This window comes from Ascoidea rubescens (assembly GCF_001661345.1).
Source record: "Ascoidea rubescens DSM 1968 unplaced genomic scaffold ASCRUscaffold_6, whole genome shotgun sequence".
NCBI classification, from domain to species: domain Eukaryota; kingdom Fungi; phylum Ascomycota; class Saccharomycetes; order Ascoideales; family Ascoideaceae; genus Ascoidea; species Ascoidea rubescens.
In genome coordinates, this window is record NW_017962918.1 from 745,617 (window position 1) to 768,588 (window position 22,972).

Here is a 22,972-nt window from a genome sequence, read left to right on the forward strand (position 1 = left end):
GTTATTTTATTACAATAATATCTCACTCTAATACTCCATTCTCATAACAGCAATATTTACTTCTAAAGGAAACTTATTATTGTTGTCGTTATCGTTGCCATTATCAGCATCAGTGTCAGTGTCAATATCAAATTTTTAGGTTACTCTACTACACCGAAATAATTTTTCACTTTTTCATTTTATTATTTCTTCTTACTATTATCAACCAATAGAAATATCATTATTTTTTTTAAAATGGTTAAAGAAACTAAACTCTACGATCTATTAGGTGTTTCTCCAAATGCCACTGCAAATGAAATCAAAAAGGCTTATAGAAGAAAGGCTTTGAGTTGTCACCCTGATAAAAACCCTTCTCCTGAAGCTGCTGAACAATTCAAAGATATTACAAGTGCTTACGAAGTTCTATCTGACGACTCTAAAAGAGATGCCTACGATCAATATGGCTCTGATGGTCCATCGATGGGTCCAGGTGGAATGGGAGGTATGGGTGATGACATATTCTCTCAATTCTTTGGTGGGATGTTTCCTGGTGGCGCTGGTGGCCCATCCAAACCTTCTGGTCCTCAAAGAAGTAAAGATATCAAATATAACATCTCTTGTACTTTAGAAGAACTATACAATGGTAAAACCTCCAAATTGGCTTTAAACAAAACTATCATCTGTAAATCCTGTAAGGGTATTGGTGGTAAAGCAGGATCAGTTAAGACATGTACAAGCTGTCATGGTTCTGGTTACAAATTCGTGACAAAACAAATGGGTCCAATCATTCAAAGAATTCAAGCCCCTTGTGATGCTTGTTATGGTGAAGGTGAAACTATTGACCCAAGAAATAGATGTGCTCATTGTAAGGGTAAAAAAGTTGACAGCGAAAGAAAAATCTTGGAAGTTGTAATCAAACCAGGTATGAAAGCTGGTGAAACAGTTGTATTTCAAGGTGAAGGTGACCAAGGTCCAAACATCATTCCCGGTGATGTTATCTTTGTGATTGATGAGAAAAAACACGAAAGATTTACAAGAAAGGACTCTAATTTGTTTTATAACTGCACTGTTGATTTATTAACCGCTTTAGCTGGTGGTCAAGTTGCTATTAAAGATTTACATAACGGCTGGATAAAAGTTAATATTTTGCCTGGCGAAGTTATTAAACCTGGTGCACTAAAAGTCATTGAAGAGCAAGGTATGCCAATAAAGAATCATCCAGGCAGCTTTGGACATTTATTTGTCAAATTTGAAATTGACTTCCCCAATGATAATTTTGCAGATGATGATAAATTGAAATTATTAGAAAGTATATTACCACCAAGAAAGAAAGTGACTTTCCCAAAGAATGCTAATATCAAAGATGTTATCTTAACAGAGGTCGATCCATTGAAACATGAAAAGAGAAGAGGCGGATACGAGGATGAAGATGATTATCCACAGGGTGAAGGAGTTCAATGTTCTTCTCAATAGAGGTAAATTAATATAAAATTTTATTATTTCATTTTTTTAGTTATTTCCTTTTCTGTCTTTTTACTTTATTTTAGTGGTTTTAATACAATTCATATAACTCATTTATTTTTATCGAATATCATTAAAAATATCATTTTAATAAATTATTATTATTATTAAAAAAAAACCAAAAAAAAAACATGAGTAAATATGAAACTATACGATAGGATGGATTTAATTACAAGCGTAATTGAAGTATATACACAAGTAGATTAATAAATAAATAAATAAATAAATAAATAAATAAATAAATAAATAATATTTAAAAAAACCAAAACGAAAAGAAACAAAAAAACAGAAAAATAATGGTAATCAATAATGTAATAAAATCAAGGTAAATAGGAATGAATTTGGATTTACTTAAAAAAAGTTTTAGGAATTTTGAGAATAATATTAATATTAATATAAAAGTAAGAAAAGAGATTTTTTCTTTATCTTTATCTTTATCTTTTACTTGGTCATTTATTTGCTTATTTAAACAAACTCTTTAGCTTTTCTTTTATAAGTATTGCAATCTCTTAACCATTGACGGTAGTCTTTTAAACTATAGATCTTTTCTCCATAATAGTCAGGAACAGGATTGGCAAAACTTTGTCTTGAAGCATCGACTCGATTATTAATAATATGATTTAAAAAAGTTTTATTTTTCTTATTGAACTCATTCAAGATTTTTTTATTCTTCATTTTAAAAACAATCGAGCCTAAAGTTGGACCGAGGAGATAACATAAACCTGTGCAACTTGAAAAACCAATTGTAAAGATAACTAGAGGGTCAAAACCAAAGATCATTTGAGTGGGATCAATTTCAATTTGAGCAATGTATGCAAAGGATAAGGCAGAACCTAAGACGGCTGTAGCAATTGAAGAGGTAAAATTAAGACCTCTTTGTTGTTTTCTCAAAGTCAAGAACTCATCCCAATTTATGCCACTTTCTTGGACACTATTACTGTTGAGGTTCTTTTGTATCTTGGTTGAAGTCTTTGGAATAGAAGCCAAAGTCTTTGAGTGTGAAGAAAACAAACGCAATCCTCGATTGGAGGTTGTAAGACCGATTCTTGAAAGCATATTGGAAACAGAAAACAAAACAGCTGCACCACAAATCGCACCCACAGCAGTCACCACAAATCAATCACTACAAGAAGCAGAAGAAGCAGAAGAAGCAAAAGAAGCATTTTCCTACAAAGCTTTTTATTACAAAAAAGGCCGGGTAAGCATAAGCCACAGCACACTCGAGGGAGGTGAAAGGCGGTGCTGTTGCTGCTCCACGAATAGCCTCTTTGGAACAGAGATATACTCTGGTGGTTTTGGTGTTGAAGGAGTGTTGGAGTTAGTGGAGCTGGTGGAGTTGGTGCTGGATGATGCTGTTGGTGCAAGAAACAGAGCCTGGAAAGGCCACAAACAGAGCTACTGGAGTTGACCTGGTGCTGTTTCTCGCTGCTGGCGCTGTGCGACTGTGTTTGAATCTCAAATGAGGTCCAATGTCATGAAATGGTCTAGTGTATAGCTCGGTTTGACATTCACAACCTGCAAATTCAGCTTCGATTCATTCCTCTCCTGTTTACTTTATCTCCCTTGCTTGTTCATTGCCATAACACTTATCCCCAAAGCAGTAGTTTTAAAGGTTTTTGGTTTTAAGGTCTGAATTCAACGATGATACTGTGAAACTTTGGGAGAGACCCACATAATCTTCAGAATTCCAACAGACTTGCCATTTTCATTATAAATAAGTTTAAAATGGCTTTATGTTTCTTATCTAACGGAAATACTTCATTCTTCGGGGAGTTTTACATCATTTTGATGTCTTCTTCATTCTTTTCAAAGAATTTTTGACCCATCTTTAGAGCAAGTTGAAGTGTTCCCAGAACCTTTTTAAATTACAATTTCAACAAAATTTCAAAACAGTTTCAAAACAATTTCAAAGTTTTTTTGTTTGTTTTGTTGTTGCTTTTCTTCTTAAATATGTTCTCTTGTAAATCTTTGAAATTATAACATTTGTAAAAAATGCAAATTTGCACTCTTTTTTTTTGGATAGTGATGTTTACGTTTATCCAAATTTTTTTTTCTTTTCTTTCACTATTTGATATTTAAAAAATAATTATTTTGATGGGAATTATAACAACTTCTTTTTTAATTCATTCTATTTAACTAAACATTCTTTCTCTTTAACCAAATAACTGAGTTAGTCAATTACCATTTCATTCTTAATATCTCGGTTGTTTTTTTACTATATATTCTATTATATCCACAGCTTTATACTACTTTTGGGTTTTCTTTTCACAACTTACTATACTCCTTTGCACTTTTTCTATATAAAGCTCTTTTATCATCAACAATCATTTAGTAATCCAATAATCCACTCTTGTTTCACTAATCTATTCAAATAATTCATCATAATTACTCATTAATCTCACTAAAATGCCTGAGTTATCTGATTATCAAAGACTTGAAAAAGTTGGTGAAGGTATGCCTCTTTAATTTTTACACAAACCATCAGCAAATCCATCACATATCACTTATTACAACGTATGTTAATTCATCACATTACAAATAACTAACTAACATAATCTCTCTCATTATTTTTTTTTTTTGTTCTTTCTTTCTCTTGATTTCCTTTAGGTACCTACGGTGTCGTTTACAAGGCCTTGGACACAAAACATAATAACAGAATTGTTGCTTTGAAAAAAATTCGTTTGGAATCTGAAGACGAAGGTGTTCCATCAACTGCTATAAGAGAAATCTCTCTATTAAAAGAATTGAAAGATGACAACATTGTTAGACTTTACGATATCGTTCACTCCGATTCTCATAAATTATATCTAGTCTTTGAGTTTCTTGATTTAGACTTGAAAAAATATATGGAAAGCATTCCTTCAGATTCTGGCCTAGGCTCAGGGATGGTCAAAAGATTCATGATGCAATTAATCAAAGGTATATGCTACTGCCATTCCCACAGAATTCTCCATCGTGATTTAAAACCTCAAAATTTACTTATCGACAAAGAAGGTAATTTAAAACTTGGTGATTTTGGGTTAGCCAGAGCTTTTGGTGTTCCATTAAGAGGCTACACTCATGAAGTTGTTACTCTTTGGTATAGAGCTCCTGAAATCTTACTAGGCGCAAAACAATATTCAACTGGTGTTGATATGTGGTCAATTGGGGCAATCTTTGCTGAAATGGTCAATAGAAAACCTTTATTCCCTGGAGACTCTGAGATTGATCAAATCTTTTGTATTTTCAGATTATTGGGTACACCAACTGAAGATATTTGGCCAGATATTTATCGCTTGCCTGACTTTAAACCAACTTTTCCAAAATGGTCAAAAAGAGACCTAAAAACTGCTTTACCAACTTTAGATAATGATGGCATCAATTTGTTAGAAAAATTATTGTACTACGATCCAGTTGGTAGAATTAGTGCCAAAAGAGCTTTGATTCATCCTTACTTTATGGAAGATAATGAACCAAGAAATATCCAAATGCAACACTCTTTACCAATAGGTACTACTGCCTATAGTTGATGATTTCAAATGATCTTAAATACCTTTTTTATATATACTCTTGTTTATCTTTTTTTTTTTTTTGCAACTTGAAGATTACCACCCATTACACTTGTTACCTTTTTTACTATCAACTAAAATGCCACTCATTTATTATATCCACTCACTCACTCATTTTTACAAATTCTTAAACTTTTGATTATTATTCGAATATATACATTTATATATTGGTCTTGTTTTAATAAATCGATTTCCAATAAACTTATTTTCATCATGTATATATTTATCAATATTAAAGTATAGATATTATTGATCATATATATATATTTAGTTGGTCTTTGGTTTTTCTTCACCAGAAGCTAATCTTGCTTTCTTTCGTAAAGCTCTTCTTCTGATATCTTTATGCATATTATAATTGAGTTTGTTTGCAATTTTGCTATAAACTCCAACAGTATTTTCAATAGACCAATGCATTAAAGCATGAGACCAAAAAGGTGTTGAAGTCATATATCTTTCTTGAGCACCACATCTTTTATTCCAGTTATTTAAAGATGCCGAAACAAATTTTTTTGGTGTTGGAATCATGAAGGAACTCCTTCTGATTTTGGACATTTTTGAAGTAACTAGATAAGAAAGTAAACATGAGACGTCAATGTTATAGCCTGCTAATTCTGCTGATAAAGAATTTGACCAATTTTGTAAAAAGGCCTTTGAACCCGAATAAACAGAGAGGTATGGAGTTGGAAGTAAGCCAGAAAATGAGCCCATTGTTAGGATTAAACCCTTTTTAGCTTTTTTTGATTGAATTGTTCTTTTGATATTATCTTGAACGATTTTTGTGAATTTTAAAGTGGAAACACAGTTGATATTAATGATGCTGTTCAATTCAGTTTCATCGATTTCCTCAAATGGGACAGGAATTGAATGAGATTGACCAACATTGTTGATCAAGATAGTAATTGGGATACCGTTAATTGATTGGCTAATGGAGTTGATATATTGGTCGATGTTTGAGGCATCGTAGGTTAGAATTTTTGTATGAACTTGAAAATTATTTTGAATATCGGTTGATAGCTGAGCTAATTTTGATTCAGTTCTTGAGGCTAATAGAATGTTGAAGCCCTTTTTGGCCAATTGTAAAGCGAATTCCTTTCCAATGCCATCGGAAGCCCCAGTAACAACAGCCCAGCAGTCTTTATCTTTTGATTGATAGTTTTTGTAGTTGACACTTGGGAAGATGGTTAAATCTAGGACCAAAGATAGAAAGGACAAAGTAAGAGTTGTTAATTTCCAGGTTCCAGCTAAGAAAATCAAGAAGAGTAGAGAATTGATTGAATTGTTATCTGTGATCTTGAAGAAAGAGGATAGATCTGAGCAAAAGGACGACATTTTGGAAATGCAATTACTCTCTGAGAAGTTTGTAGATTATAACCAGTTGGAAAGGTTTACTGAGGGCTCAGCGATTGCTTTTGAGCTATCGCTTTAGAGTTGGGCGGTGAGGACGCTGATAGGCTGGAAGAAAGCTACATTTTGGGTGCTGTTGAAAGATATCGAGAAAATTCGTTATACTTGTATTGAAAAGTAAGAAAGAGTATCATAAATAGAAATCATAAGTTATAAAGGGAAGAAAGAGAAAGAGAAAGGGAATAGCAATTATCCTAGGCAATGGAAGCAAGCTTACATGTGTCTTTGAACATCATCAAGATCCTTTTGGTAGTTGGCTTTTTGGGATCTGGTGGTTCTTCCTTGAGGTTGACCATAAGCATCTTGGTTTGAGGTACGTGCGTTCTTTTGGCCTAAGAGATTGTTGTTGTATTGGTCATTTTGGCCACCTAAAACATCAGGTTGGATGTTAGTTGAACCAGCACCATATTGGGTGGGAATATCATTTGTACGTTGAGATTGGTGGACTTTGTTGGTTGGATCGTATTTGTGATTGGAACCAGTGTTTAAGCCTTGGTTACCCAAAACACCTACACCAGAAGAACCGGCGTTAGTTGAAGGATTGTTCCAATCTTTTTTGTTGTGGGATGGTTGGGTGGTGGAACCATTGAAACCAGTGGTTGCATCGTACTTGTCAGTAGTAGAGAATTGTTGGTCGTACTTAGATGGTTTGGTGGTGTGGGTTGAGTCGTGAAGTGTGTCATGATGTGTGTCATGAGTTTCATGAGTGTGATCGTTTTTGTCACTTAATTTGTTTTGGATTTTGTTCATGATACCAGACATTTTGAGATAAGGTGGGTTGAATTGAGTTGGGTTGAGTTGAGTTAGACTAAGATAATCAAAGTAATAGTATTTCAGATATTGTAAGTATAAGAAATTCTAAGATGATGAGATAGAGAAAAAAAAAAAGAAGGAGAAATAATGAGGAGTTGAGATCTTTTTATATTAAATTTTTGCAATTCAATTGATTCAATTAGTGTGATACTGGGCTATTTTTGTTTTGCTTTGGAAAGCACCTTATATCACCATGTTTCATGGTTTGAAACTCAATTGATAATTGCTATTCCCCAAAATAATCAAGAATAAGTATGGGAGCACTTCTTGTTATTGTGATTTAATTGAATGAAGATGCGTATTGGTGGTGATGTTTAGTATTAAAAATAAGAGTTGAATTACAACTGAACTTGTAATCGACCTGGAGCAAGATTTCTTTTTGTTGGAGCAATTGAGTTATTTGCGAGACCTCAAAGGGCTCAAGCAGTTGTCAGTCATTGAGGGAATACTTGCTAAATCGTTGCTAATCGCCAGAGCTAGTCCATAATCACTTGTTTCTCAACAGAACTACTTGTATCATTGGCAGCACTGTGTTGATTCGATACTTTCGATACTTATTGGTCCGAACCTGAAAGAAGCAAACAAAACCAGAGGAAGATCCTGTTTGCGAACACACTGAAACTGTTCGCCATGAGGCCTTTCTTGCTAGCAAACAGAAAATAGCAATCGAACGAGATGCGTGCTCAGATCTTCGCAGAGAAAGAGCGGTGTTCGTCACCTGTTCGCTATGTCCGTTTTGTAGATTTGAATCTCCAAAAAAAACATCAGCAATGGAAATTCGATCCAATTGAATCAAAAAGCAGGAGAAGGCGAGCTGGTGTTTGCTTTGTGAAAAAGAAACACCTAAGCTAGATCCAAAACGTTTGGGAGTGCAATTGAACTTGTACTGGCAATTAAACAGGCTGACCTGGCACTTCTCGCTGTCGAATCTGTCCCAGCCCCATGTCGCAAAGAGTCGAGCTGGAGGCAGCTCTGAAGCGACAACAAGCCAGAGCTGCAAAACACATTCAGCAGAAAACACTCAACTCCAGGAAACTGTGGCAGACTTTAGGTCATCACTTTTTCATGGGCTCAACAACGACGCAGCGCTGGAGCCTAGAAAGCAATGGTTTTAAAGCTGCCATCCAACTTTTTTATCATGGGAAAAAAGAAGAACTTGCTCTCGATCAAACCCAGCCTGGCCACCACATTGATTACCAGCCCAGCAAGCCCCAGAGAGCACACATGGAACTGGTGGCAGCCTACGAGCAGGTTTCGATCTGTGTTATTATTATCATTATTGGTGGTTGTGGCAAAATGAGAAAAAAAAACCGTTTTGCTGTTTTTGTGCTTCGGCCCAGGGCGGGTAACACGACTTTTATTAGGTCTTTTTCTCTTTTGGGACGCTCTTATAATGCGTCTTCACAGAGGGAGTTTGGTGCTTTCGCCTCACACCAACACTGCCAAATCGTTGTTTTTGGTGATGGTGAGCTCCTTTTTCGCCACAAAGTCGTCCTCATCTCGCTGGCCATCCCTCTCATGTGCTTTTCTCTCTCTGTAAGCATCAGACCTCGTTTTCTTGTGCTCGTCCACAATGTTTTCCACCTTTAAGTTGTCCAACTCCATCAAGGGCAATGGTGCTCGCGAAATTAGCAACCTCGACTTGAAATCGCTGATGTCTCGGATTGTCTCTCCACTGGGATAGAGATCAAGATATGACTGGTCCAATTTAGAGATGACTGTTGGTGTAATATCACTCACAACGTCCGTAGCCTTTCCTTTACTCTGCTCTTGTCCTAGTTTCGACGATGCAAATGAATATCGTAAGTCTGACAAAATACTGTACACCTTATCATTCATATTAAGTATCCTCGATGGCACCTGGCTTTCCTTCCCATTACTTGTATTGCCATCATTATCTTTGTAGCTCTCTTTGTAATCGTCTTTCTCATTGATATGCTTATCAATTATCTCGCTCAATCTATCATTGGAAATTATTATATCTTTCAATAACAAAGAATTCTTTATCGCAGACTTAATGATTTTTTTGTAATTCTTAATGTTGTCCTCCTTTTTAGAACTATCGCAGTTATGCAAATGAACTGTCAACTTGGCTCGAATCGAACTCTTTGGTGAAATGTAATAAAGATAAAAATACAACAAGTCCTTTCTCGTTAAATTTTTCAAAATCTTCAAATAATCAATTAAATTGATAAAATCAAAATACCCAGACTTGATATGATTCCAATAAAAATAATACTCCTCTCTCATGTTTTGAAACTTGATCAATAAATCATTTGAAATCTTGTTAATCAAACTTTGAAACTCATCCCTAGTCAAATTCCTCAAATAATTCTCAACGATCGTAATCAAAAACTTGTCGATTCTCGACTCCAAAAACTCTGTAGGCAATTCACTCTGAATTAACAACCTCAACCCAATTGTAGTCCTAGTTGATCTCAAGCCCACTGTCATTATATACCCCAATTGCTCTCTTGTTCTTAGCTCATTAAACATCAAATCATCCATAATATCACTCAATATATACAACAAAACCCTTGACGTCTTGTCTTCTTTAATCCCACATTGAATATAACAATCAATACACGATGATGATAATTCTCTATTAATCAATCGGAGATTATAATTATCTCCCTGATACAATATCAACGATCTTCCCAATATTTTCTCACTAGATGTTAATGATTGATTATTTTCACAGAGATTCTTCTTTATCAATTTATTAATTGTATTACAATCCTTGATGGAAAAATTCCCATAAATAAAACACTCAAACGAAAACTGTTCAAATGGATTATAATTCTTAAAATTATTAAACATCAATTGATCTAATGATCGCAATTTCTCATCAATATTCCACGAATTCTCATTCAAAAGACACGATGAATAAATATCAATCTGATTAAATGGCTCAGTCAACTTGAAATTCTTGTATATCCTTTCTAAATTACTCTTGTGTCTATTAAACTCCTTTTCACTCATACTAATATAATTATTCAAACTATTTTCAATCTTAACCAATTTTATAATGCTCTCCAATAAATTTATCAATTTCTCATTATATCCATTAATCTGTAAATAAAATCCGTTGTAACTGGGTTCAAAATTAAAATACAACCCAGATAAATTGGCTTCATACCGTAATACCTCACAAAGCTCATTAATATACTTGATAAAAATATTGCATTTGATCGAATTGATAGGCGAATTATGTGACGATGGATTTCGAATCAATAATCCAACATACCCTTTAGGAACACTATTATTCTGCTTTAGCCATGTACGTCCAAACTCACTACTCTCAAACAATATTGGTGGTTTATAATTGTTCAAATATTCCATTTCGTCTTGCTCATCAATTAATCTTTGAGTTTCCTCACTAACTTCAGTTTGATTATTACTATTATTATTATCACTTAGATTGTTCATTTGCTCATTTTTCGTTTGTAAATTTGTTGAAAATGATGAACTTGAAGCTACAATAGCCTTTCGAATATTTTCATCATATTTATAATGAAGCAATTCTTTATCTGGTAACCTCTTAAATTCTTGTGGCAAAAATCGATTTGGTAATGGCAATGAAAAACAACTTCCATTTTTTCTTATCATTCTAATAACCTTTCTAGAAAAGCTTTTACTTAGTTTCTCAACTGAATATCTGGTATTTAAATATGGCTCCTTTCTATAAAGATGATGCGAATTATTCTTACTAACCAACAAACATCTAAAATTTCGAATATTAAGAAACTTATTTCCAAATTCTTTAATTTCATTTTCCCGAAATCTTTTCAACAAACACGACCCTAAAATATCCTTTCTTAAAATAAAATTATCCTGTAATAAACTTGCTAAAGATGATGTGGTCTCAATTTCAGATATCTTTTGTCTGCATTTGAATCTACCATATTCCATTATTTTCAATTCATTGTAAATCCACCTTTGAGGTTGAGTTTTTTTTAACAATTCAATATAATTAAAAACATATCCAACAACTTCATCATATTTTTTAAATCCTTCATTGGTCAATTGAATTATGATTTTAAATGAATCATCGTTATCTGATATGTGTGTTAATTCAACGCTTAATGAAGAAGCCAAACTCTCATTTTTTAAAAAGGAAATTAATGAACCATTACATTCGTGAGAAATTAAATGAATATAATACAGTGAAGGATTTGATTGATAAAATGGTCTTTGATCTAATATTGGAAAACAAATTCTTATTTCTTGAGTATCCATAACTGGTTTGATTTTAATTATAGTCCCTAATTCATCCTTTGTAATTGGATGTTCGTTATTATAATCATAAAAAGGAAGTTGATTGGAAATGTTTTTCAATGAACTAAAATTTTCTAAAACCAAATTCTGTACATAATCTAGAGATTGATTGCTTAATATAGTCAATTTCATTAATTTTGGAATGTAGTAATTTTTATAAAAATTCAAAGCGCATTCTTTAATGTTTATGTTATTTAACAATGGAATCTCGTGTAAAGTCTTGATATTACCATTTGAGAAATTATGATAAGGATGATTCTTATTTGAAATTTTTTTTTCAACTTGTCTTATTTTCCAGGAATCGTTTTTAGTGATTTTAGCAAATTCACTATCAACACTCTGAATTTCTCTTTCAATTACACTTTTGTTGATTAATTGATTGTTTATATCATTGTTGTTAATATTATTAAAATAAGTTGAGAATTTTTTCAAGGATAATTCAAAGTTCTCATTTAGGATATCATAATGATAATTTGTTTCTTCATCAGAAGTAAAAGCATTTGATGTACCAAGATTGTCATCGATAAAAGTCTCAAATTCATTTTCAACACTACTTGTGAATTTCACATTTGAAGGAGTATTAGACGCAGGATCTTCACTATTGTTATAACTAGTCATAAACAAGACATGTTCACACAAATGAGCTAAACCAGGCAAATTGGGTGGATCTTGAAACCTACCAGCTTTAACACTTATAGAGGCGGAAGATTTTTGAGTAGTTTCGTCATGAATCAATAAAACCTCAAGACCATTTTTAAGTTGAATGATTCTGTAAGATCGATTGTCAACATCAGGCTTTGATATGTCATTGATAATTTTCTTGATTCTTGGGTCTGGTGGTGGATCTTCAACAATGCTAAAATTTATAGGATTGGTTGAATAAAATCTTTTAAAAGAGATAGGTGAAGAAGATGAAAAATAGTTCTGATGATGAAAAGGGTTGTTTTTAATTGAAAATTTGTTTAAATTATGGTAAAAGTGTTTTTGGGTCTTGATATCTGGCCTATTACTTCTGTCATTGAGATAGTAATTGCTTGAATTGAGATTGTAATTGAGTTTAGTTGGAGTTTCTTTTATATTTTTTAAAAGAGAGGATGCATAGAATGGCACACTCTTAATTATAGGTAATAAGTACGATATAGAAGTTGAAGAATGATTTAGTATGCTGAGAGACATTTGATTATGGTACAGGAAAGACTGGCTGGATCTTTTATATGTGATTCTTTATTTGCAGTTTGATATTAGGTATTGTTTTTTTATATTTGTATAGGTTTTAGTATGAAAATAAAAAGAGATGGAAAGATAATTTATATACAGTAGAGGTTATATTACAAGTGATATATTATACTAGGATAGTAGAAACATGAATAGTGAAATCTACTATTTGAATCTGAAAGACTTTGAGTATAATACAATATAGTATGATAAGATCGATTATTTTAAAGAATAGTGATAAAATAACTTAAGTTAAGTAAATTGGGTAGATTTTTATTATTATATTGCAATTTTTCTGTAGTTAAATGAATAATGCACTTATAATGCGAATCAGTTTTTTTTGAAACGGTACAAATAAAAATAGTCAGAATTTTTAATGCCCCAGTGGTTTTCATGTCCAAAATAGATATTTAATAGATAGATTTAGCAAGATTAACTAGAATGATGAATATGACGAATCACAAGTTATTTCTCAGTTGATAGAAGGCTAAGATTATCAGTTTATTAAAGGGACAAGAACCCAAAGGTAATCAGTTGTCTCCATGGGAAAATTCAATGAGCAAATTGGCAGTTCTGTCAATTACAAAAAAAAAAAAAATGTGCCCCACTAATCTACAAATAACAGTATCAGAACTGAGCAGCATATTTCTCCTGGCACAGCTTCGACATGTAAAATTTTGACACATCCTTTATGTCCCTGAAAAATCTGTCAGCAAAAGAAGCAAACGCATGCGCATGCATTAAATGCAAACCATGCAGGGGATGCACTTATACAGCATGGTTCACAATCCACATCGCTGGATCTGCACCCACCTGACTTTGTTTTTGCTGCTTCAAATTAACAGCTGAAGCAACAGCTGGGGATTGTTTACCGTCGCAGACATCGTCACTGATAGGATAAGGAATCAAGAGATAATAAGATAGCCCCAATAAAAATAAATCGAACATGAAGCCAGTTGTTTCTGTGTGTATTTGATGTCAATTGAAATTGAAGTCGCTGAAATGACTGAAACAATTGGTATCCATTGAAGTTAAGATTCACCCAAATGCTACGAACTGTTACTAACACTAGTGAATTTTGTTGTTATTCAAGCCATTTAAAGCTTACTTTTGCACAGTTGTATCTGCTTTTGGTATTGTTATATTGACAGTATTGGGTTATTTGTTCTATACCGGCCATGAATCAATGATGGGTTCAACATCTGATCCTGAGAATGGAAAAGAGTAAGCATTATTATTATTGTTATTAGCAGTAGTATTAGTATTAGTACTACTATTATGGTTGTTTTTTTTCCAGTGTATTTGGAGAATGGTTGAAATACTAACTGATGCTTTAACTTTTATTTTTTTGCTTTCATCCATTTTTCATTTCAATAGAGTCGCTAAAACATTATGGACTACTGCTGTTGTTTACCTTGGATTTTTACTATTTTGCGGTTTTCAGATCGTTGTGATTAATAAGAATAACTCGGTTCAATTGCACTGATTTCCAAGTTGTTACATATGCAATTTCATTATTAAGCCCTAATAAACAATGTTTTGAGCGATAGAAAGACTCCTCTTTTGAGAATCGAGCCATGGCCAATATTTCCTTTATTCGCCAGCCAATGAAAACACGGCATATTTCTATTTGTCATCTTTTTCAAACTCGAACGCCATGTCTGTGGAGCACCTGTTTAGGATAATAACCTCATATACCAATACAGTCAATATGGTTACATTTAGATCGTTTACCGCTATGTTTTTTTATTCTATTACATGTAAATGATCGATTTCAAAAGTTTGGACATTGTAAAGTTTGTAGTTTGGACGTAATTAATAATCTGAAAGAAAAAAGAACATTGGACAAGTAAATTCCCCGAGTATTTTCTAGTCAACAACATTTTTTCTTAAACTCAGCTAATGATTATTATTATTATTATTGTTATTCATTCACTAAGGGGGGGGATAAAGAAAATTATATAAGTGTAGGAAGATCCGTTTAAATTGATTATTTTCTTAATTTTTGTTTCTTTTACAATCTCGCTTGTTTTTTAATTATTTTATTATTTTATTATTTTATCCGAGTAGTTGATTAATATAATTATGGCAACACTTAATCCTTTATTTTTATCACCATTCAAGTCTAGTTCAAAGAAATATGTATATTCATTTGCCGGACTAGCTGCAACTGCTGTTTTTGCAGTTGCATATAATGAGAATGAAAAACGTTCTTATCAATATAAATTCAATAACAACTATAGTAATAATAATAATAGTAATAATAGTAATAATGGCAGTAGTAATTTATTTAAAGCAGGATTTTTTGGATTTGGAGCAGCAAGTTCACCAATTATTTCAAACTGGCTTGCTACTGAAACCACACATACATTTAATGATTATCAAAAGATATATAATCAAATTGCCACGAAAATACAAGAAGAAGATGAATGGGATGGAGGTATTGGATATGGACCAGTATTAGTTCGATTAGCCTGGCATTTATCTGGATCTTACGATAAAGATGATTATTCAGGTACTAAAGGAGGATCATATGGGGGTACAATGCGTCATAAATATGAAGCTAAAGATGCTGGAAACAATGGATTGGTTCATGCTCGAAGTTTTTTGAATAAGATCAAACAAGATAATCCATTTATCTCAACGGGCGATTTATATACCCTTGCGGGAATAGTTGCAATTCAAGAGATGAATGGACCCAAAATTGGATGGAGAGCAGGTAGAAAAGATTTACCACCAAAGAACCAACCACCTCATGGCAGATTACCAAATGCTACGCAAGGTGCCGAACATGTTCGAGCAGTGTTTAATAGAATGGGGTTTAATGATGAAGAAATGGTTGCATTGATTGGAGTCGGACATGCTATTGGTAGATGTCATAAGGAGAATTCAGGATTTACAGGGCCATGGACCTTTTCGCCCAACATGGTTACCAATGAGTTTTTCAAGTTGATTTTGAATGAAAGATGGGAGATCAAACAACATTATGATGGAAATACGCAATTTGAGGATTCCAAGACACATTCATTAATGATGTTGCCAACGGATATGGCATTGATATTTGATCCAAACTTTAAGAAAATCAGTGAGATTTATTCAAAAAATGAAAATTTATTGTTTAAAGATTTTGCAAATGCATTTAAGAAATTATTGGAATTAGGGATTGAATTTCCAAAGGACACACCAACATGGTATTTCAAGACTTTAGATGAACAAGACGATTAAGGATGAGTATATAAATGAGATAATGATATTAGCTAATATAAATATTTACGATTATATAAAAAATTAATATGTATAAATACTAATATATATACATGGGAGTACATTTTGAATTTATTAAGACAGTGAAGTTTGACATATCAACGGCCAGAATCAGCCAATGAAAGACCGTGAAATAGTAATCGTGGTGGGAACTGAGACGATAAGGTATCGTGAGGTGCCGTGAGGTGTTTTGGGCTGCTGTTTATAATAGGGCTCTAACAGCAGCACTGTCTTATCTGGAGACAGGAAAAAAGAAACTGCCCAAAAAGATGGAAAAAACTAGAATTATTATTAAACTATTTATAGAGCAAACTCTAAAAAAAAATCAAAAAATTTTTACATCAAAAGGATAAAAAGTATGGGAAGTTAATTACTTTGTTTTGGATTTTAATCGGGTAGTACAACAATTTTGTTTCAAATTAGATTAGTAATAGATAAGAAATGTGAATGATTGACTTTTAAACAAAATAATAAAATTTCTAGACTAAATGATTTGTTGCAATTGCAATAAAGTAGAAGCTACAGTTATTGAAAGGAAAAAGCTCAAAATTTATATTGAGGTAAAGAACTGAAAAAAATTGTAAGAAATTAGAAGAAAACCATTCTATAAATGTTATAAAAAATTAAAGATTAAGTTTTAAAATTATTGGAAGGCCAAACCAAAAAAAGGAGATTTAAAGAGAAGGAACGATGAAAATGAAAAGAATAAAAGTATTATGACTGAAAAAAGGTAGCAAGAAAATTATTAAAAAAACCCGTATGATACAAACTTATTAAATTATAACTAATTTTGTTTTCTTAATATTGAAAATATTAAGAAGTATTATATTGATAATTTGAATGTATTAATGAACTTATAATAATAAAGCTACACCAGCAACGGCAACAGCACCTAAGAGGGCTGGTTTAACGCCAGAAGCACCAGAATCTGCTGGAACAGTGTCATTTGTGGTGTTGGAAGAGTTTAAGGCTCTGACCGAAGCAACAGCGGCTAAGGAGGCAACTAAGATTTGTTTGAATTGCATTGTGAATTATTGTGCGAAAGTAAAGAGGTATAAGGTCAAAAGACAAAGATTAATTGGATAATTAATAGACTGATTTAGTGATATAGTAAAAGAACTGTATTCTAGTAGTTAGAAGGCAAGACAATTTGTAGATAAAAAAATAGACAGAGAAGCAAAAACGAGAGAAATGCGAGATATTTATACAGAAGAAGGAGAATTCTGGAGTTCCCAATCCGGCACACAGCACTGAGGTTTATGGCCTCCCATGGCCTAATGGCATTTGATTTGATACAATTTACTGGTGTAGAACCAACTAGGCTATGCTGTTAAGCTCTGCTACTAAGCTCTGTTGGTTGTATGTGCTACTGGTCTAAGTTGCAACATTTCTCTTGCAAAAGACAAACCAAAAAAATTTTCAAAGTGTAAACAAACAAGGTGAAAATTACTATGCGCCACTCTTTTCTTTCTTTTCTTCACGCTTCGGCATGTAATTAATGCGCGCTCTTATTACTCATTTTACGAACCATTTCCCTCAGCATCATTCTGCTCTGCAGCTCGACCCATGGCATGTTATTATCACACAACACCTTACCCATCACTCGCAAAAAATCATACAATAAAGCGCAGTCCACTTCAAAGAACCGTCTTTACTATCCTTATTATCATCTGGACAGTTTTTCTGGGAACATCCTCCTACACTGTTGCTCTGCTGAGTGTTTTCTGGTAACCGCATTTCATCACCAGGAGATCCTGGCTTTGTAAGATCAAAGGTCTCCTCTCCTAAACCAGCTGGGTCGCGAACCATTGTGAGAGGCTATTGTGAGAGGTTCTCGCCATTGAACGTGCTTATTTATAGAACACGCTGCCATGTGATTGGCTGTTTTCAGCGATCCCGTGCTGCGCCATTAGGTCTAGGCTCTGCTTTGCACCTGTCGCCCATCGGTCGCCCTGTTGGTGAGAACAGATCCACAAAGTGAAAGCAGACAGAAATTCGCAGCTGGAGCAGCAAAACCAGAAAACCCAGAACAACTTGAAAAAGGAAGCACGGAAAGAAAGCGTACAAATAGCGCTGAAAAAGAAACCAAAAATGCCCCACCGGCGCCCACCGTATTGTTCCACGCGGCTCGCTTCACCGCTTTTTTTCGCCTGGAGTTTAGTGGGACGGAAGGGCAGTCCGCTCTCCGCGCTTAGTCAGCGGCGCTGCTTTTGCTCAATATGATTGCTTGATCGGGACGGTCCTGTTTCTTCCCAAATGGGCTGCTTTTTGAGCCGATTCAGACGTTGCGCCACAGCTGGAAATTAGCTGTTCTGACTCAAAAAAATCGCACTTTAGTAACTCTTAGCGGTTTTTAGTGACTGATCTTTCTTAATATGAGAATACCTCCATTGAAAGAGCACTTGTTTGATTCCATTTATATCCACTTTTTTGTTGGAGGTTTTAGGCTTATCAAACTCTATCCCATGGATTAGCAGCATGAGCAATCCGATCATAATTGCTCTACAATTGGAAATTCAATTGAGCTCTATTTTCTACTCGTTCATTGAATGTATCGAAATAGGGCAGGTCATATAATAGAAAAAATTGACAATTACCCAGCCTGGCATACTAACTTTAGAAACAAAGACTCTAACCGTTTTCTTATTGTCCTTTTTTGACTGATTTTCTGACTGATTTTCTACTGGTTTTCTACTGGTTTTTGACTGTTTTTGACTGTTTTTGACTGTTTTTGAATGAGTTTTTTTGACTTTTCTTTGGTTATTTTATCTTAAAGTTTGCAATTTTTCAAACTTCTCATTTTCCAATTTTCATTTTTCGTTTTACATAAACTTCATCTTAGAGAAAATGTAAATGTCCCCTTTGCTTGAAAATCAATATCCAATTTTCTTCAAACTAGTTTTTCATATGTCCTCCTAAGAGTTTCAACTATTCTTATGCATTTATTGTCTTCAAACCAGAATTGTGGTTTTACATTTCTCTTATTTTTTTTATTGTTAACCGCACTCTAGATATGAAAAACAGATCTTAAACCTAAATGTAAAGAAAAAAAAATTAAAGCAATGATTATTCTAATTTATGTCAATTTACTTCAAAACAATATACCTATACTAATACTTATACACCAAAAAAATAAAATATAATAAAATATAATAAAATAAAATAAAATAAAATAAAATAAAATAAAATAAAATAAAATAAAATAAAATAAAATAAAATTATAATAATAGAAAATGATGAATAAATGTCAAAAAATGTCAAAAAATGTTAGAAAATGATCCAAAATGATATGAAAATGGCAGAAAAATGATATGAAAATGGCAGAAAAAATTCAAATGAAATAATCTCATAGAATAATAAAAATCAATAAAAAGGATGAAATATTCAATACTAAAGCAACATTAAATGAATCAGATTAAAAGTAAGAAAATAAAAAAATAAAAAAATAAAAAAATAAAGTTTTCAAATATTGAAAATAATAATACTAAATGAAAAGAAACACAGAAAATGATAGTTTTTTTCTTCTTTTTATATATTGAAATAAATTAAATAAAATAAATTATTAAATCAAAACCACTCTTCCTTTGAGAATTCCCACTTAATTATTAAAATGAATAAAAAAAACAATAATATTTTAAACTAAAATTTCTATAAAACCAATATATTATTTTCCCAATGTGAAAATTTTTTTTATTCCTCTTTTACTTCAATTTTGGATAATATAATAAAAAAAAAAAGAAAAAAAATTTAATCAAAAAAAAGGATATGATTTATGCAAAATAACTTATAAAACTCTCATAGTTTATAATTTATGATTAATGATCGAAACCTATAAAATCTTATCAATCAGTTTTTATCTTTTGGCTCTTCAGTTAACATGTATTTAATATCACTTTTTGATGGTTGTTTTTTTGAAGGGCTCACTGAAGGTTGCTGTGATCCCACATCTTGTCGACGATTCTGAGATGTTTGTAAATTAGAAGTTTGAGAACTTGTTCGTTGAATTGGAATCTGAGATTGAGATTGAGATTGAGGTTGAGGTTGAGGTTGAGGTTGAGGTTGAGATTGAGAATCTAAAAAACTCCCATAACTTAAATGTGCATTGTGCTCAAATTGAAGAGGACTGCCTTGGTAATATTTTTGAGACTGCCCATATGGTGTAGCGCCTGTATTATATGGTGCTTGAAGACGAACCTGTTGTGATTGCTGCTGCTGTGGTGGTGGTGGTGGTGGTGGTGTTTGTTGATAACTTGGGGGTAGATTTTGGGCCCTTACATTAAATGATGGAAAATTTTGAGAATTTGACCGAGAGTGAAGTGAAAATTGAGGAATTTGCTGTTGCTGCTGGATTTGAGACTGTGCTGGTTGGGAAGGGAATAAGAACTCTGACTGGCTTTGACGTTGTTGTGAAAATGACTGTTGTATTTGCTGAATATGCTGAATATGCTGTGTTCTCAGCGGAATAGGTCTAAAACTCAATAAATTCGAGCTATATGGCGAAGGAATTTGCGGTTGGTCTACCTGCAGTGGTGTTTTCAAAGGAGACATTGGAAGATGCTGAACATTTGTGGGATTTGGATGGCTTGGAGTAACGGTGCTTGGTGATAATAATGATGGAGTTGAAATTTCGGAAACATTTGAATGAGACTTTCTGCTTTCAGTTTTGGGAGAAGGAATCGGAGTTTTTTTGCCTTTAGATCCAGAGTCATATTCCTTTGAAGGATCATAAGGTATAACTGAAAAGGTTGAAGAAGTAGGTAGTTTTCTTTGGAATTTTGAAGAAGAAGGTGAAATTTCAGAAGTCACAGAGGTTGAATGTTTTCTTAAATGGGAAAATTTTCTAAAAGTGCTAACCGATTTAGAAGCTGGTACAGCAAATAGAGGATTTGAGGCTGAAGGTGCCTGAGAAGTTTCTGCAGATGAAGAGGCAGTTTGTTGAAGAGTAACATTGGAAGATGTAGACTGAGAAGATTTGTGTTTATCAGAGGCTTTTTTCTTTTTTTGTTTGTCATCAGGATTTTTCCAGTGGTGGAATTCATATTTTATTTGTTGAGGTAGTTCAACTTTGAAAACTGAGGTGGAAGATCTTGGTGGCTTGTTTGAAAATGATTGCATTGAAGAGGCCATAGAAGACAGAGATGGGAGAGAAGAAAGACTTTTATTTTTAGGTCTTGACCTTACTTTCAATTGGTTTTTGAATTTTTGAATACCAGCTTGAATACTTGCATTAAAAGATGAGGAAGATGAAGAAGAAGTGGTAGTAGTTTTCAATTGCAGAGATAGCTGCTGTTGAGGCTGTGAAAATTGCTGGGGTTGTGAAAATTGCTGAGGTTGTGATTGTGGTTGCACTTGAGGAAATAAAGGAGGTGGAAGTTGAAGCTGCTGCTGTTGTTGCTGCTGTTGCTGCTGTTCCTGAATTTTTAGTTGCAGTTTCTGTTGCTGTTGTGTTGGAAGCTGTATTGTTGTGGGATGAATATTTGTAAGGTTGGGAGAAAAGGATACATTTTTTTGTAGAGGAGAAGATTTCAAAGGAGATTTTACTGGGGATGATGGTACTAAATTTGAGAAGATGATTGGGATTGAAGAGGATGGGATGTTATTTGAGATTGCAATGTTTAGGACTTCTTTTAGTAGTTTTGCAGTCTTTGCTTTAAATTTTTCTTGTTTAGTTCTTTCTCTTTCAGCGTTTAGGTTTATGAATTTAATTATAGTATCTTCGGAATAGTGGCTATATTTTTCGATGTTGTGTAGATCAATATTGGGAAGAGTTATAGAAGTGTCAAAGTCATTATGTTTTTCATTATGTTTTTTTTGGTCTTCAGAGAGTGGTGAATTCTTTTGAAGTTTATTTGAGTTGGAGTTGGAATTGGAATTGGAGTTTGAGTTGGAATTAGATAGGGGACTCCCACTTGTTGTTGAATTTACGGATGGATTAAAATTCAATTTAATCTTTTTATCGATTTTTTTTGATTTTATTTTTCTTGAAAAGATATTTCTAGATTTCTTTTTCTGATCGTCGTCATTAGTGAGGCAATTGGTTGGTGAAGAGTTTGGAGAATTTGAGAGAGAAGAGGAAGAAATTTGGATTTTGTTTGAAATAGGAGAGGAAGAGGAAGAAGAGGAGGAGTTTCTGAAGATTGATTTTCTTTTTTTTTTCTTTTTTTGTTTTGTCTGTTTGTCATGGGATGTGTTTGAGTCCATTTCGATTTCAATATCGGTTGGAGTGTTGTTGTTATTGTTGTTATTGTTGTTGTTGTCGTTGTCGTTGTCGTTGTCTTTAATTTTTGGAATTGAGGCTGAAATTTGGTTTGAGGCCGATGAGAAGAAGAAATTGTGTTTTTTGATATTTTTCTGTTGGATTTGGGGAGATTGAGGATTGGGAGAGGAATTTTTGTGCAGGGAATTTGAGTCAATTTCGATATCCATATCATCGTCATCATCATCGTCGTTTATTGGGATGGTATGTTTATCTGTCATATCGTTTTTGGAGGATATATATAGGCTTATATATATATATATATATATATATATGTGAGATTGACTTGGTAGAATGAATAGAAAGTAAGTGGATGAAGTTTCTAAATTGGGTTTAAAGTTTTGTTCTTTATTGACAAAGTGTAAAAGTGGACAAGACGAATAAATGAGATAGTTTAGTATAATATAGTAGAGAGTGGAAAGAGTAAAGTGGGATATGATATGATATGATATGGGTAGAGTAGAGTAGAGTAGAATAGAGTAGTAATAACCTTTTTTTGAATTTTGATTTTGAATTTTTGAATTTTGAAATCTTTATTTAATTATTTCTTTATTTTTTTATTTTTTTATTTTTTTATTTTTTTATTTTTTTATTTAATTATTTTTCTCTGTCTTTTCTTTTTTCTTCTTTTTTTATGTTGTTTATTTAGTTAATTAATTAATTAATTGGTTAATTAATTGGTTAATTAATTAAT

At 32.9% G+C, this 22,972-nt stretch overlaps 10 protein-coding genes across 10 annotated transcripts; 4 read left to right on the forward strand and 6 right to left on the reverse strand.

The window, feature by feature from the left end:
- Window positions 1–234: 234 nt before the first annotated feature.
- Window positions 235–1,452, forward strand: ASCRUDRAFT_34816 (type I HSP40 co-chaperone YDJ1; the record flags this gene model as incomplete). Its single annotated transcript, XM_020190551.1, has 1 exon — window positions 235–1,452. The coding sequence occupies one exon, from the start codon at window positions 235–237 to the stop codon at window positions 1,450–1,452; it is 1,218 nt and encodes a 405-aa protein (XP_020047487.1).
- Window positions 1,453–1,965: 513 nt separating this feature from the next.
- Window positions 1,966–2,556, reverse strand: PAM17 (Pam17p; the record flags this gene model as incomplete). The annotated part of the gene is made up of 1 exon (XM_020194585.1): window positions 1,966–2,556. One exon carries the CDS (start codon window positions 2,554–2,556, stop codon window positions 1,966–1,968), a length of 591 nt encoding a protein of 196 aa, XP_020047488.1.
- An 895-nt stretch (window positions 2,557–3,451) lies between these two features.
- On the forward strand, window positions 3,452–5,244 carry ASCRUDRAFT_75891 (cyclin-dependent serine/threonine-protein kinase CDC28). Its single transcript, XM_020193258.1, has 2 exons — window positions 3,452–3,952; window positions 4,108–5,244. The coding sequence occupies exons 1-2, from the start codon at window positions 3,907–3,909 to the stop codon at window positions 5,007–5,009; spliced, it is 948 nt and encodes a 315-aa protein (XP_020047489.1). The 5' UTR covers window positions 3,452–3,906; the 3' UTR covers window positions 5,010–5,244.
- IFA38 (ketoreductase) lies at window positions 4,875–6,800 on the reverse strand. Its single transcript, XM_020193259.1, has one exon. It carries the CDS (start codon window positions 6,375–6,377, stop codon window positions 5,316–5,318), a length of 1,062 nt encoding a protein of 353 aa, XP_020047490.1. The 5' UTR covers window positions 6,378–6,800; the 3' UTR covers window positions 4,875–5,315.
- On the reverse strand, window positions 6,666–7,214 carry ASCRUDRAFT_70392 (uncharacterized protein; the record flags this gene model as incomplete). Its single annotated transcript, XM_020191789.1, has 1 exon — window positions 6,666–7,214. The coding sequence occupies one exon, from the start codon at window positions 7,212–7,214 to the stop codon at window positions 6,666–6,668; it is 549 nt and encodes a 182-aa protein (XP_020047491.1).
- A 1,992-nt stretch (window positions 7,215–9,206) lies between these two features.
- ASCRUDRAFT_23922 (uncharacterized protein) lies at window positions 9,207–12,359 on the reverse strand (the record flags this gene model as incomplete). Its single annotated transcript, XM_020189812.1, has 2 exons — window positions 9,207–10,629; window positions 10,804–12,359. Coding segments are annotated over 2 exons (2,979 nt in total), but the record flags the coding sequence as incomplete, so codon positions are not given.
- Window positions 12,360–13,643: 1,284 nt separating this feature from the next.
- Window positions 13,644–14,714, forward strand: ASCRUDRAFT_75897 (uncharacterized protein). The gene is made up of 3 exons (XM_020193260.1): window positions 13,644–13,722; window positions 13,852–13,982; window positions 14,136–14,714. Exons 1-3 carry the CDS (start codon window positions 13,705–13,707, stop codon window positions 14,242–14,244), a joined length of 258 nt encoding a protein of 85 aa, XP_020047493.1. The 5' UTR covers window positions 13,644–13,704; the 3' UTR covers window positions 14,245–14,714.
- ASCRUDRAFT_75898 (heme peroxidase) lies at window positions 14,711–16,109 on the forward strand. The gene has a single exon (XM_020193261.1). It carries the CDS (start codon window positions 14,844–14,846, stop codon window positions 15,981–15,983), a length of 1,140 nt encoding a protein of 379 aa, XP_020047494.1. The 5' UTR covers window positions 14,711–14,843; the 3' UTR covers window positions 15,984–16,109.
- Window positions 16,110–16,556: 447 nt separating this feature from the next.
- ASCRUDRAFT_75900 (uncharacterized protein) lies at window positions 16,557–17,206 on the reverse strand. The gene has a single exon (XM_020193263.1). It carries the CDS (start codon window positions 17,045–17,047, stop codon window positions 16,877–16,879), a length of 171 nt encoding a protein of 56 aa, XP_020047495.1. The 5' UTR covers window positions 17,048–17,206; the 3' UTR covers window positions 16,557–16,876.
- A 2,662-nt stretch (window positions 17,207–19,868) lies between these two features.
- ASCRUDRAFT_8128 (uncharacterized protein) lies at window positions 19,869–22,499 on the reverse strand (the record flags this gene model as incomplete). The annotated part of the gene is made up of 1 exon (XM_020194596.1): window positions 19,869–22,499. One exon carries the CDS (start codon window positions 22,497–22,499, stop codon window positions 19,869–19,871), a length of 2,631 nt encoding a protein of 876 aa, XP_020047496.1.
- Window positions 22,500–22,972: the final 473 nt, after the last annotated feature.

Bases quoted from the DNA above. Each gene is read 5' to 3' on its own strand.
- ASCRUDRAFT_75898 (XM_020193261.1), top strand. From the start codon at position 14,844: ATGGCAACACTTAATCCTTTATTTTTATCACCATTCAAGTCTAGTTCA.
- IFA38 (XM_020193259.1), bottom strand. From the start codon at position 6,377: ATGTCGTCCTTTTGCTCAGATCTATCCTCTTTCTTCAAGATCACAGAT.
- ASCRUDRAFT_75900 (XM_020193263.1), bottom strand. From the start codon at position 17,047: ATGCAATTCAAACAAATCTTAGTTGCCTCCTTAGCCGCTGTTGCTTCG.
- ASCRUDRAFT_75891 (XM_020193258.1), top strand. From the start codon at position 3,907: ATGCCTGAGTTATCTGATTATCAAAGACTTGAAAAAGTTGGTGAAG. The intron at 3,953-4,107 runs GTATGCCTCTTT...GATTTCCTTTAG, and splicing joins ACTTGAAAAAGTTGGTGAAG to GTACCTACGGTGTCGTTTAC.
- ASCRUDRAFT_75897 (XM_020193260.1), top strand. The intron at 13,983-14,135 runs GTAAGCATTATT...TCATTTCAATAG, and splicing joins GATCCTGAGAATGGAAAAGA to AGTCGCTAAAACATTATGGA.